We start from the raw sequence: 14,357 nt of genomic DNA on the forward strand, positions 1-14,357 counted from the left end.
TTTTTTTTTTTTTTTTTTTTTTTTTTTTTTTTTTTTTTTTGCTTGTTCAGATCTAACGATCTATAAATATTCATTTAATTATTTACTTTCCCGATACGTGCACACCATAGGCATATATAAGAAAACGTTATTATTGTTATTGTTACTAATATTGTTGAAAATTCAAAGCTCAAAAATTTTGTAAAATAAACACGCCACTCAATAGCGAATACAAAAAAGCGGATAAGCGGCTTAGGTCGAATTTTCGATTACCATTGTCTAATTAAAAGCAAGCATATATAGATTATGCGTGTTATATATATCAAGCAATTGACTTTAGTTCAAGGTACAGTTGCCACCGAAGTTAGGAGGAATATGCTTAACGATGAATTCTCGGAAGCCCTTTAAGAGAAATCTGATTTTTACATGTTCGTAGGGGACGATTAGAAAACTTAGTGTATCTTTAAGCGGCCAGCGGGTCTAGAGAAGTTCCAAACTAATTTGTTGTTCTTAGTCATGTTGTGTGTAGTAATCGGGAGTGTTACGAATCAAATTTTTTCCTAATAATGCTTTGTATTGTAATTTTAAAGATCTCTGATCTTGTCAGAGTGGATTTTACTTCTTCGACCTGGCTTTTTGCTTAATTTCACTGTTAATTGTGAACAGATCAAATCGCAAAAAAAATATTTATGAGAGCGAAGGATCAGTAACTACGTGCATGACAACTAACGGAAAGGGAAAGAGGTTAAATAGTCTGTAGCTGGCATTAGAGCAAAATTTCGCTGATTTTGTGTTTACGGGTCGTTAAAATTGAGCAACGAAATTTCCCTTTCCCTTTCGTCAGAGGGTACAGCAGGGTTTTGGAAGAATCCACGTAAGACATCGGCAGACGTCTACTGCCCTTCCAAAGCAAAAGATACTTTCAGTTTCTAGTCTCTGTCTTGATTTCTTTCTTCTGGACCCTTTTAAGAACTAAACGTCAATGTGGGTACCCAAATAAATGGGGCGTATATATATATTAAGTGGTTAGTATACATGTACTTTAACTCAGCTAGAGTGGAATATTGCTTTGATTGTTAAGAGTATAAAGTTTTATCTAATATATGACTGTTCTTCGAGTAGAGCCTTGAAAAATATAAACAATTATTATTACATTATTAGACTTATTGTGCAATAGAATATTTTTTCTCGTAAAATTCTATTAAATTTAATATTTTTCACGTTTGCATTGTTAAAAAGCGAAACAATTTTTAAACACGTAAACTATATATATATATGTATATACATGTTATTATACAAAGAAGCGTAAAACAGTTCAATTATTATTCAAGGTTTCTCATGTGTTAAATTCTACTTCGAGCATTAAGTGTAAGCTTAGAGTTCTAAGAACTAGTAATAAACTTAGGCAATAAATATTTGAATACATTTACGGTCCTCTGCAAAAACCTAAATCAAATTTATAACCTAATTTTATTATCAGATCCAGATGTTTCCATTGGTCCGCTTTTTTTTTAAATCCCGAATGAAAGCTTTATTATTGAGCTGCGCTCGCCCCCCGTTGACCACAAGATGCACTTCAGCGGCTGAGTATGTGGTTAACTACGGCGGACGGTGTGGTGATCGATGACTTTCTTTAAAAGTTTGACTTCACGTCTTCAAAACGTTCTCCTCTGCTCAACACAAATTTTTATCAGTCTTTAATTAGTCCAGCAACATAAGCCTTTCCCGGTTATTGTGATTATTTATGAATTCTTTCACTCACAATGCTTGCAATGGTCTTGTATTCACCGCAATATCCTTTTATAATGTCTGCCAATTTCTTTACTTTAACCTAAGTAAAAGTAAGTGTAGTAGTATCTCCGCACGTAAGCAGTAGCGGTAGTAGCAGCAGTAGTAATAGTATACCTAAGTATTCCTTTAAAGAGCCTTCCATGAAATCCTCTGACGAAAATGCATCCTTCTCTCACTAATCTTAAGAAAGAGAAGTTGAGAGTCGAATATTATGAAAGTTTTGTGAATTCTTTTTTTTTTTGTGCCTTCACATGTAGGGGACTTTGGTAAATTCTCACTGGCTCTGCTTTCGAAGTATTTCCGCTCCATTTTAGATTGCATTCTCTAGTTTCAATGGGATGATCATAGTCAGGGGCCACTTTATGATTCTCGATATTGAGTAAACCTGATCGTAATTCGGATATGTTACTCGACAGCAATTTTACGATCGAAGGATTTCGTATACGATATCCAAAAAAAAAAATACATATGCTATCGACAACTGTAGACGTAGACATACGTTCTACTCGTTGCAGTAAGACTATAATGCGCAGCTATTGTCTTTACTCCATATCGAGAAGGAACCTTTAAAAAAATTTTTATGAAAAATTTTCTCCGCTAACTAAACTCAAAAGTTTTACGTCCCTCGCAGTATAATTCTGCATATTGCTCATTTAACTTCTCTCATGTTCTATCGAAATTATCAGTATACATTCAGCTAAACCTACCTACCAGGTGTACGATGATGACTCATGTCTGTTTCGTTTATGAGAAAAGAAAAAAGCGGTTACATCAAAGGAATAGTAAAAAATGTTTTAGATAAAGAGTTTGTCCAATCGTTAAATACACGTTTTCTTCGTCTTTCTAACAGAAGATGCGTTCTTTGCCCTGACTCATTGCTCTCTTGCGGCATCATTTTCTCGAATATACTCATAAGAATGGAAACACTACACAAGCAGACACACAGGCATCTATTCGGACAAACATTAATCAAACGAATGGGTGCTATATGTAAAAGTTAGCCATTCGTTTTGGCCTTTAAACTTGTCTGTCCATCTGCCCGTCCGTTGCCTGTCCATGTATTCTTGTGTTGCTTTATGCCACACCTGAATTGACTTAACATAGACCCAGCTTGTCCGTCCGTCTTCTCTTGTTCAACCGACAGGCAGTAATTTTTGAGATATTTTAACGACATTCTGTATACCGACCAAGGTTTCTTGGGTTTTTCGTCCAACGTCACATGAAAACGCTTCCCATGTAACGTTTTATATTAAAAATCATTGTATGACATCGTATGTAAAGTGGCGTAGGGCATTTAGTGGTGGACTATAGTTTTCTTACTTCATTTCTTATAGTGTTAGGTAATATTTGTCATATAGATATTTGAGATTAGAAACATGTTTGCAATATTAATACAAATGTATGCACAGAAAGAAGATTTACTTCACAATGATTGCTAAGAAAATTCTAAAATGAATATATATCTATATAGATCTATATACGGTGATGGCTCTAAAAAAAAAAAAAAGGAAAAAAAGAAACGTGATTTTTCAAATGCCTGAGGGAGTAATAAAATCTCATGATTTCATTGTTTATTCGACAGTAATAAAGCGTTACTCATAAATAAATTTATATTAAATTGAATCATTGTTTAGCCTTCTTAGCTATTTTCTATTTATTTATATAATTTTTTTTTTTTTTTTTTTTTTTTTTTATTTTTTTTTTTATTATTATATTTGTTTTCTTCTTTTTCATTGCAGAAAATTATAAAAAAAAAAAAACTCATTTTAAGAAAAAGTCATGTTTCTTATGAAATTATTTTAAATTTAAACTCAAACTATTATGGATGGTTTACATCTTGGTGGTCAATTATCTAAAGATCAATTATTGCCTTTACATTCGTTACACCACCAGTCCATGAGAACCGGAAGTGCACTTGTGCTATCACGCACAAGTCGTTCCCCCTCAGCCTCACGCAGTACTGAACAGAGTAAGTCTTAATGTTTCTTATTAGTCTCTATTTGTGTTATCTGTTACGCTGTTTTCCGCTCATTGTATTATTAAGAGTATGCCGTTGTTTATATATTTCTTTCATTATTATGCGCATTCATCAATTTATGATTTCAAGCTCTATATCTGTTGAAAACAAAAGCCAAAAAATATATACTACGATGATCATTGTTTTCATTTTAAGGCCAGTGAATGTTACCCCCACCTAAGCTCTAATTAAAAGTTCTTGCAAAATTTTTATTAAGTTGCTTGTAAGTTTCTTCGACGGAATTAACTTAAGATAGAGTTCCCGGTAGACAAGAAAAGGTTCGCATCAATAAAGGGACGAAAAGAGAGAGAGAGAGAGGGAGAAGCTTTAAAAAAAAGGTCTAACCTCTCGGTTAAGTCTATTTTTGAATAGGAATTGCTCCTCACTAATAATTTGGCAAAGTTTTCTCTTTTAACTAAGCAAGGACTTAATCAGGTCAACTTAATAGAAACGGCTGCTTTTATACGGTTTCCAAATAATTATTGATTAGGTAAGCATTTTTGCGGTTTGTTTTCCCCTTCCAAACCAATAAGCGAGAATTGAATTTTTTTTCTTTGCCTAATAATACTAACATTACCAAGGAAATCGAAAAATGGCTGAGGAAGAAAAACATCTTCACGAGTATGGAAGCCATATTTCTTTCCCTTAACCCTTTTTGGCGTAAAAATTAATTCGTAAAAGGGGAAACTGAAAATTACTTAAAGCAGTAAATGAAGATCCATTTCATCTTCGATATGTGGAAATATATTATTAAAAAAATTCGATCTTTGATTTCTTCTTCTTTGTTGTCTTTTTCTTTCCTTTTTTTTTCCCCCCTATCGCTTCTTTTCTCATTTACATTTCTTATTTCTTCCTGCTTCCTTTTCTTCTTTCCCTTCTCTTAACATATTTTTGGTTTCTTCTTTTTCTCTTCTCGTTTTCTTTTTTCTCCTCCTTATTGTTTGCTTTCTATTTCTCTTTTCCCATTTTCTATCTAAATTTTCACTTTTTCTCTTTTATCTTTCCTTTTGTCTTTTTTGTCTCTTTTTCCACTTTCATTTTTTATCTTCTACGGCTTGTATTTCTTCTTTTCGCTCTATTTTCACTTTTCTTTCCTCACATTTCACTTCCCTCTTCATATTTCCTCTTGTCTCCACGCTGTCGTTTTCTTTTCCCATTTTCATTATTTATCTTCTGCGTTTTCCCCTTCTTTTGTCCTGTTTTCACTTTTTCTCTTTCTTTCCATTCGCGTTTCATTTTCCCCTTTTCTCTTCACCCGTCCGTTTTCTGTTTTCTTTCCCTCTCTGTTCCCATTTTCATTTTTTATCTTCCCCTGTTTCCCCTTCTTCTTGTCACTCTATTTTCACTTTTTCTCTTTTTTCTTTCTCTTCGCACGTTCTTCTTTCGTTATCTTCTTGTATTTCCTCTTCTTCTCGTCCTTCAATTTTCACTTTTTTTTCTCATTTTTCCTCTTCGTTTTCTTTCTCTTCTCTTCTCTTCTTTGCTCGTCTCTTCCCCACTCTTCTGTTCTCCTCTCTATTATTTCGCTCTCCTCTATATTTTTATCGCATTCTCACCGCTTTGTGCCTTGTATTCGCAAGTGAACATTAAGAAGTGTAAATGCCGGTTCAATTTTTTTCGAGATTCGACTATAAACTTCGGCAATGTGCGACGTGGAAAGTAATTGATTATATCGAGCAAAGAATATGCATTAAATTTCGCGGAGTGTTTGAAGAGTATTCTGGCTCGCAAACGTTGGGGATGTTGTGGAAAACCTTCGGTGATAAGGTTATTTTGAAAAAAATTCGAGAAAATTTAGGCAAAAACTTGAGTTATATCATTTACAATCACCATATACGCCCGATTTAGGGTCGCGCGTCGTCTGAGTATTTAACAAACTCAAAAGACTATGTCAGCGACATCACCTCGATACGAATGAGGAGACCAAGCCAGAACCGGCGACTGCATATAAGGCTATCCCGGCAAAAAACTTCGTTGACTGTTAAAACCTCGTAAGAGGGAATATGTAGATAAAGGTTTGTCATCTTATGCACAAACTCATCTTATTTTTTGACCATAATATGTGTATGATCAGTCAGGCAGGATATGTAAAAAAAAACTTGTATGATGATAATGATTAGGGAGAAAGAAGCCCTTACCATAATCGCAATTAAAGTATATTTAGTGCTCTCGAAGGAAAGTTCTTGATTTTTTTGATTTCATTTCACGGAAGGCGAGAAGATACTTTTTTGTAGGAGTACGAAAACTGCTCTTAATACTCTCTGGGCACTGCACTGATTTATTTATTTATAGGTTGTCGTTATGCTTCAAAAAGAAAATTGAAAAAAAAAAACAATTATTAAATACCCCACACCAACCCACAATTATTTACATAGCGACTTTTTCAAGTAAGGGGTTATGAAAAGTGGTCGAGAAGGTAGTCCGATGCAAATCATTTTCAATAGCTTTCGTCCTTGTTTGTGTGCCAAAGATCTCAAGAATTGGGTGCGTTAGCCTGAACAACAACAAAACAAGAAATACACACGGACAGACAAGCTTAGTTCGAGAGGAAGTAATTCTAAATCGATCGTTATAATAAAAGGTGGGTCTCTCTCTTTCGCCTTTCTGTTACTTATAAGCAGCATACTCACGTACACATTTTTGTTTATATTGTTGTCTTGTTATTGTTTTCTTATGCACATTTTTCGTTTCACATAGATTTTTCGATTCTCTGTCACCCACCATCATCTATATAAACGTACTCGTGATCATTTAATATTCTTAAGAATAACGGCAAGCCTAAAAGTTTGTTATAGCAAAAATTGCACTTCTACGCTTGCATTGAAAATACATGTTATTATGTGTGCTATGCGTCTCTTTCCTGTCTCTCACTGTTATTGGCTATAAATAGATACATTAAAGTTTTAAACGCTGTTTAAAGAAAGAAAGAAAGAACGAAAAGAATTTTCAAAATATTTGATAAAAAACTTTTCAACTACGCATGAATATAAAAAATACAGTGTCAAGAGAGCGTGATCAACGCATTGAGAGTGGTGAAGCTTTGACAACAACATCAGCAGCAGCAGGTACGGCATCTTCTGCCGGCTTAATTGGATCAGGTAGTGCTACCAGCAGTGGTACTATGACTGGGAGTTTGGGCAGTACGACTGCGGGAACGGGCGGCGCAGCTGGTGTTGGTGTATCCGCCGTAACTACTTTTCGCGGTTTTCGCAGCCAATCACCTTCAAATCGACGCAGTCGTGAACGAAATCGTACTCACAATCGAGCTCACGGCTCAGATCAAGGCGGTCTGTTAGCCTACGGTGCCATGACTAATAATGGTGGTCTGGGTGGCAGTAGTAGTGGTGTTATTGGTGTTGGTGGCCCATTAAGCGATTTATTAACAAATATGGATATGGGCTTGAGTAGCGCGGGTATGGCAGAAGATTCACGTTTATCAGGTGAGCTTTCCATGAAACTATGTAAAAAGATGATTTCTTCTTAACTGACTGCATTTTTTTTTTTTTTTTTTTTAAGGCAATGAAGATCTCTGTTATCAATCGTTTGCTTCAGATGAATTAGATACCAATCCCGCTGGTGATAATAGTAAAAAGCATCATCGTCGTCATGAACGTTTATCAAGTTTACAAGCATTAGATCGTTTGAATACAAAAATCCAATGTACAAAAGAGTCCATACGTAAAGAACAAACTGCCAGAGATGGTAAGTAAAAAAATTAAACAGAACTAGAAAAGTCGATCCCCTGCTAATACTTATAATGTCTCCTAGATAATGTTAATGAATATTTAAAATTGGCCGCCAGTGCTGATAAGCAGCAATTACAACGAATTAAGGTGAACTTCTTTACAATGAATATATACCGGAGCATGTATACTAAACGATCTTCATTTTTTTTTTTTTTTCGTTTTAGGCTGTCTTCGAGAAAAAGAACCAAAAAAGCGCACACACAATTTCCCAATTGCAAAAGAAATTGGACAGCTACACAAAGCGTGTTAAGGATCTACAAAATCAACAATATCAAAATAAAAGTCAACATCGGCAACCCCGTGAAGTGTTACGTGATGTAGGCCAGGGCCTAAGGTAAAGTTTCAGTCTAGAACAACTATTCATATCATATAGAAGTTGATATTATAAGTTTCGCATAGGTCGAGTAGTCTTCACTTATAGAGCAGGCATTACGAAAATGTCTCCAGTCAGTTGGAATATACTGGAGTTTTGGTCAAAAAGTCCAAAAAGAAAGCATTTTCTAAAAGCTGGAAAAGTCCTTGAATTCCTGCTGAGAAATACTATTGAGACTTTGCCTCAGAAATTTTGTTAGAAAGTGATTTAGCGCCTACTTGCTTTGAGCAAGCGGCAACAATTGATAAACTGGCCTTGTCGGATCTAAGGATTCATTAGAATTTTCCCACAAGGCTCTCTGGTAAAATGCGGTGTCCTTCCAATCTTTATTTTGGTAGCATTTGGAGAAAATAAATTATATGTATCTATTCCGCCTTACTAAATATATATATATATATATATATAAGGTCGTAGTGAACTTCAGAGGAAATGTGTCAAAATTTCATGAGATTTCGAATTGCGCGTAGAACGCGTCACTGAAGTAACTGCAATTTCTAAACTAATGGTAGGAATGTCATGAAATTATGACGAATTTTATGTGAAGGTTCTCTTGTCGTCCTTCGAATTATTGAGTTATGGGTTATTTATCGGAACTTCGTGAAAACCCTTAGAAAGATCTTAGTAGATTGTCTTGTGATCGTTATGACCACTAATTAAAAATATATGTATTTTATCACAACCCATATATCTTCTATGCTGAGTAACTGGAAGTGGGCAGAAAAAAGCATATTGAGCATCGTTGTGAAAAGACTCATTTATTGCATTTAGGAAGTAATTCGAAATCTTTTAAACTCATGACAGTGCAAGGTTGCAATCTATTGGGAGTACACATTAGCTCGATCCGGCGCCAAAGCCTAAATAACGGTGACCGAGAGTATGCGAACCAATAACATCGATAATAATAAGGCTGAGTGTCCTTGATGGTCTCATTTGGCAGGTCCAAAGTTGGATCCAATCCAACGCGGTTCATCGCTAAGAAACGCAACCAATAATAATTGGTGCAATTGTGTTAAACAATTGGCATAACATACCAAAAATCATAGGAAACCTCACTCAAGATATGTTTACAGTTATAACCTGGAATGTCACATCCCCTCCGTTACTATCAGCAGGTTTCAATAGATGACCTATTGTTTGTTCTAACATTGTTCTGGTTCTTGTGACAATACCCAAATTCCCAGTTACGTTGGGAATAGCGTTAAAATACAATATATTTTTCGAAATGAAATTCGAAAAAAAGGCTTTCAAATCTTTTTCGAATCTTTTCCGAATATCGGAACTGTAGCTTGTCGCGCCAAATGTTAAGTGGAGCTTCCAAAAATCAACTAATGCTCGTTGGCAGGTCCATATGAGTTTTTCTTCTTTCAAGACAAGGCTTAAACAAATTTCTTTATTCTTCTTCTACTTTTTTGTTTTTGCTCTTTTAATTTTCAGAAACGTAGGCGGTAATATACGTGACGGTATTACCGGTTTTTCTGGCTCGGTTATGTCAAAACCCAAAGAAATTGCGCATTTAATAAAAAATAGATTTAGTAGCATGGATAACATAAATCAAATATCGGGTAAGTGTCGACTAAAAAACGTTCCATTGAGGCCGTTCTTTATAATCCTTTATTTATCGTGATTAGAATCTGAATTAAGTAATTTAAACGTTCCCGCCACGCAAGATATTTTGGGATCGTCAACACCAAATAATATTATACCCAGCGCTTCAACCGGTTCGGGGGGATATGGAGGCGGCGGAGGTGGTGGTGGTGGTGTTGGTGGAGGGGGTGGGGCTGGCAGTGGCAAATTTAATAGTGAAAATGGTAGTGAATGCAGTAGCGTTACCAGCGGGAGTATGCCGGCCGAGTAAGTTGTAGAAGCGCATTTTTTAATTCCTTTTTTTTTTTCTTTCTATATTTATTATTAACATTACTGTTCTCCTTTTTTTTTATTATTATTGTTTTAGTTCACGGAAAAGTCATTCGGTTAATCATATTGATATCAATTTATTATTAACTGAACTGGAAGAACGTAAGGCTGAAATTAAAAAACTAACAGAGCGTGTTGAGAATTTAGAGGTAGATATTGTGGGTTTAATGATTACACGCTACACCACTTATGCTGCAGGATATTAAGTTTGTCCGGACGCTTCTTACCCCCAGAAGGAATTAAAATAAACGCATCTTTTGTTATCAGAATCATTTTCTGAATCGATAATCCAAGGTTGTCTGTCCATGTACATTTGTGTTCAATCTACAGATAGCAATTTTCGACATATTTTGATGACATTTAGTACACTGATATGCTGATATGCTTTGATCCAACACTGTGAAAAATGTTTCCGATCGGTCCACTTTTTCGGCCAATCTCCATATAACAACTGATTTTGGCAAGTCGTTATAATAAAAGGCATTATAATTTTTAGCATTTTAGGACTCTCTTTGCAATAGTATTTTGGCATTCTAAGTGAGTGGAAAAACTTTAGATTGGATGAGACAATGTTTTGAAAATCCTTTCCATATAATGGTTTCAATTGTAAAAAGGGCTTCATTTTCAATACTTTTTGATGAAAATTCGCTCACAATAATAATTTAACATAAGTTCTAAACAACTTAGATCGCATTAAGTAAGAAGGCTCTTTTGAAAAGCAAGCCCGTTAATGGCGACAATAACATGATTTGTGGTTCATTATGACGAAAGCAACTCGAACATAATAAAGGCTTTGATAAGTAAATTAAGTTATCTAAATTTAGACCACATCGACATTTGAGTATCCTCCAATATGAGGGCTTCCATGAAACTTATGCATATACATAAGATAAGGATGTATAATATCTGATGTATTATTAATTAAGCGAAGTGGTGTAGGGTATCTAATAGGTAGTAGTCCGTCCAACTATAATATTTTTACTATTTTCTTAAAAATATTAAAAAAACAAAAAAAAAAAAAATTATTACTTTATTTTTCGTTAGAGCGCTCAAAAGGACTTTAATAGCTTAACGGCTACGCTCGAAAGTGAACGTTATCGTGCGGAAAGCTTAGAAGAACAAATTAACGATTTGACTGAATTGCATCAGGTTAGTTACGATATCAATGCAGAATGTTAATAATGTTAAATATTTTTCAAATAATTTTATTTATTCTCAACTTATAGAATGAAATTGAAAATCTTAAACAAGCTATCGCTGATATGGAAGAGAAAGTGCAATATCAAAGCGACGAGCGTTTACAGGATGTGAACGAAGTTTTAGAAAATTGCCAAACAAGGGTAAGCTTTCAAAACTATTAAACTATACGTAATCCCAAAATATTCCTTAGTCGAGATTTGATTGTTATATCAAACGACAAAGTTGAAAAAATCATTATAGAAACCCGAAACTTGTCTTTAATACTTTTCGATTAACTTTCCAAAGTCAAGTTTACGAAAAAAATAAAATTCGTTGATGTCACAAAGATATGATAGAAAAATATGAGAAATTTCAATCCAAGTTCATATAAAAAGTCGGAGTGAAGACAGGTACTCCATTCCGCCGAATCGGATATATTAAGTACGCAAGATCAATCTCACGACATTCTTAATTCTCTTATTATTAAATCTTCAAAACTTCATCATCAATTTATTTAATTCCGCCTGTAATATGAAATAATAGCTTAGACGAGTCTGCTAAAATATAGATGTGTACCTATATCTCAAAGAAGGGACAGAAATTGTTTCAACTCTGCGAAAATGAAAACAATTATTACGACATAACCTCAAAAATTATCAACCAAAAACGAAGGCGCTTGCATGCCCTAGAGCCTAGGAACACGACAATGGAATAGGTATACGCGGGTTCAATCTTCAGCGCATTAGGCCAGCCTTTTATTAAAATTTGTGTTCATAGATGTAACTAGTGTGAGGGTTCGGTTATTATACTGTATTGACTTACAGATTGGGTACACGATTCCCACTCTACGACTACTCTCTCCTTCCCTATCTTTCTCTCTAGTTCTTTTTGACTGGCTATAGTGTGCATACATATATATACACATCTACGTGCATACATGCATGTGTACATTTTTGTTAAACGTTGCTGCTCTTCCTGCTTTCATATTTGAGACTAGGCATAGAGTTGACATATCATGGATATATCGAAAGAGAAGCTGTATGGAATTATTAGAATTCTTAAGAAACGAGGGTAAATATTACAATATAACTTCAAAAATTGGAAAAAGACAAAAAAAAGTGTGTATAGAAACGAGACTTAAGAAAAAAGTGCTCGGGCAATGCAGTTTCGTAGTATCTTATATCGCTCCTCCATTTTCGCATATACAAAAATGAACTAATTCCATAGGAACACAATAAAATTTCTGCATCAATCAATTAGATCTTGTTTGAAAAGGACACAAAGTCCATGAATAAAAGTTCACACAATCTGCTGAGGCATCGATATGAATTTTTTTTTTTTCACAAAAGAAGTCAGTTTCATTCAGCATATTTCTATATCGGCTTTATTTCTAATTCGCCGTTATTTCTTCATGTACGGTATTTATACCCTATGTGACTTTTGCTAGAAGGGCATATTAGGTTTGTTGTGGATATGTGCAATACACAAAAAAGGGCTTGAAACAGACCCGGCTTTTGTTATACCAGTCGATTCAGAATTACTTTCTGGAACGTTTTATGTTTGTATGTCCGTCCTGTTTTCTGTGTTCAACATACAGATTGCAATTTTTGCTTGGACTACTTTTGTGACCACTTCGAACATAAGGTTTTGTTTGGAAAGTTGTTTTATGAAGAACGCTATAGAGCGAAGGTGGTGTAAACTCAATAATGCGTCATAGCACACTATGTGTGCTTAGTGGTTTTATTATGAATATGGGCACTCTATAGAGTCTCCCATCCTTCACCGCAACACCGATGGATATCAAAAATTTCTTAAGAAGGAATTTCTTGTTCTTATTCTTGTTACCCATTTTTTACTTATTCATTTCGTAGACTTGTATATCTTTATTAATATTAATTTCCTATACCTTTAGATTTCGAAAATGGAACATTTATCTCAGCAACAATATGTGACAGTCGAAGGTATAGACAATTCGAATGCCCGTGCTCTAGTAGTAAAATTGATAAACGTGGTTTTAACCATATTGCAAGTGCTTTTGCTACTAGTTGCTACTGCAGCGGGCATTATAATGCCATTTTTGAAAACAAGGTAAGCATATAAGCGACGAGCAGGCATCAGGCGGAAGTGTCCTCACTTATAATAGTAAATTTATTTATTTACTTTCCTTTTTGTTTTTTTCATTTTCATTTTCAGAGTGCGAGTTTTAACAACATTTTTGACGATATTTATGATTTTTTGTGTGATACGTCAATGGCCCGATGTACAGGATATTGTGGCTGGATTGTTGCGCCATCTAAAGCAATCGTTAGTAGTTAAATGAAATTAGATTGTGTTGTATTTGTAAATAATTCTGAGAAAAGGATAAATTGGCTTGAAAGGTTTGAAAAAAAGGAAAAAAAACAAAACAAAAGGAAAAATAAAAATAAATGCAAAGATAAAATGAAACGATAAGAACAACACAACAAGGGAGCTATTATATAAAATTATTATTATTAAAAAAAAAGTATAGTTATTGCTAATGCGTTAAAATGAAGTATCGAGACCGAAACAACCAACTAAGGAATTTTTTTATTGCATCTTATATCTTAATCGTAAAATATTAAGGCTTTTAATTATTTAAATTTTATATTTTTACTGTCTGTAGTCGATATGTAGATATAGAGAAACAAGTTCAAGTTTTGCAAATGATTAAAAAAAATTAAACGTTTTTACAAATTTTTTATGTTTATTTAATTTCAATTTTTTTTTTTTTTAAATATAGGCAAGATATATATAAGCTTCTCGTAGAAACTATAAAAAAAAAAAAAAAAAAAATATTTATTTAACAACTAAGAATAGAAAGAATTGTAAATAAAATTAAAAAAAATAAAAAAATACTCTTTTTTTTCCCTTCTCGTCTCTCTTTCTACATGATTGTAAACCTTTAAGCCCTTAAAACTAAATAAAATTAGTTTTAGGTTTATTTCGTAAGCTAATCATGGAAGTGTATAATAAATTAATAATTCTTTTAGTAATAAATAGCAATTGACAGCTCTCTTTCTCTCCCTCTCTCTCTCTCTCTCTCTCTCTCAAACACACACATTCTTTCTTTCTCTCCCTCTAGACCAGTACGGATATTTCCATTTTATATAACTTTCTTTTTATTAAATGGCTTAAAAAATATTTAAAGGGTATACGTTTTGTATGTGAAATGTTTTTAATTATTCTGTGAAATATGTTTAAATGTTTCGTATATATATATATATATATACATATATATATATATTTATAAATTATATAAAGAAATGAATAAAATTGTTGGAAAATAAAGAATACAGACCATGAAAAAAGTTATTAAAAAAAATATCCACAAGAATAA

At 33.8% G+C, this 14,357-nt stretch overlaps 1 protein-coding gene across 4 annotated transcripts in view; it reads left to right on the plus strand.

The window, feature by feature from the left end:
* The window catches only part of LOC119639090 (transmembrane and coiled-coil domains protein 2), a 38,140-nt gene extending 24,316 nt beyond the window's left edge, over window positions 1-13,824 (plus strand). For 2 of the 4 annotated variants that reach the window (XM_038036274.1, XM_038036273.1), the window contains exons 3-14: window positions 3,510-3,739; window positions 6,787-7,227; window positions 7,304-7,489; window positions 7,556-7,620; window positions 7,698-7,867; window positions 9,341-9,468; window positions 9,535-9,757; window positions 9,858-9,969; window positions 10,865-10,969; window positions 11,047-11,160; window positions 12,912-13,087; window positions 13,193-13,319. In XM_038036274.1, the coding sequence (XP_037892202.1) occupies window positions 3,592-3,739; window positions 6,787-7,227; window positions 7,304-7,489; window positions 7,556-7,620; window positions 7,698-7,867; window positions 9,341-9,468; window positions 9,535-9,757; window positions 9,858-9,969; window positions 10,865-10,969; window positions 11,047-11,160; window positions 12,912-13,087; window positions 13,193-13,319 (1,995 nt within the window). In that variant the 5' untranslated portion in view covers window positions 3,510-3,591. Of the gene's footprint in view, window positions 1-3,509; window positions 3,740-6,484; window positions 7,228-7,303; window positions 7,490-7,555; window positions 7,621-7,697; window positions 7,868-9,340; window positions 9,469-9,534; window positions 9,758-9,857; window positions 9,970-10,864; window positions 10,970-11,046; window positions 11,161-12,911; window positions 13,088-13,192 lie in introns of those variants that run through there. The other 2 variants (XM_038036272.1, XM_038036275.1) reach the window with 2 other exon arrangements.
* The last annotated feature ends 533 nt before the right edge of the window (window positions 13,825-14,357 follow it).

Source organism: Glossina fuscipes, unplaced genomic scaffold, assembly GCF_014805625.2.
Source record: "Glossina fuscipes isolate IAEA_lab_2018 unplaced genomic scaffold, Yale_Gfus_2 112, whole genome shotgun sequence".
NCBI classification, from domain to species: Eukaryota; Metazoa; Arthropoda; class Insecta; order Diptera; family Glossinidae; genus Glossina; species Glossina fuscipes.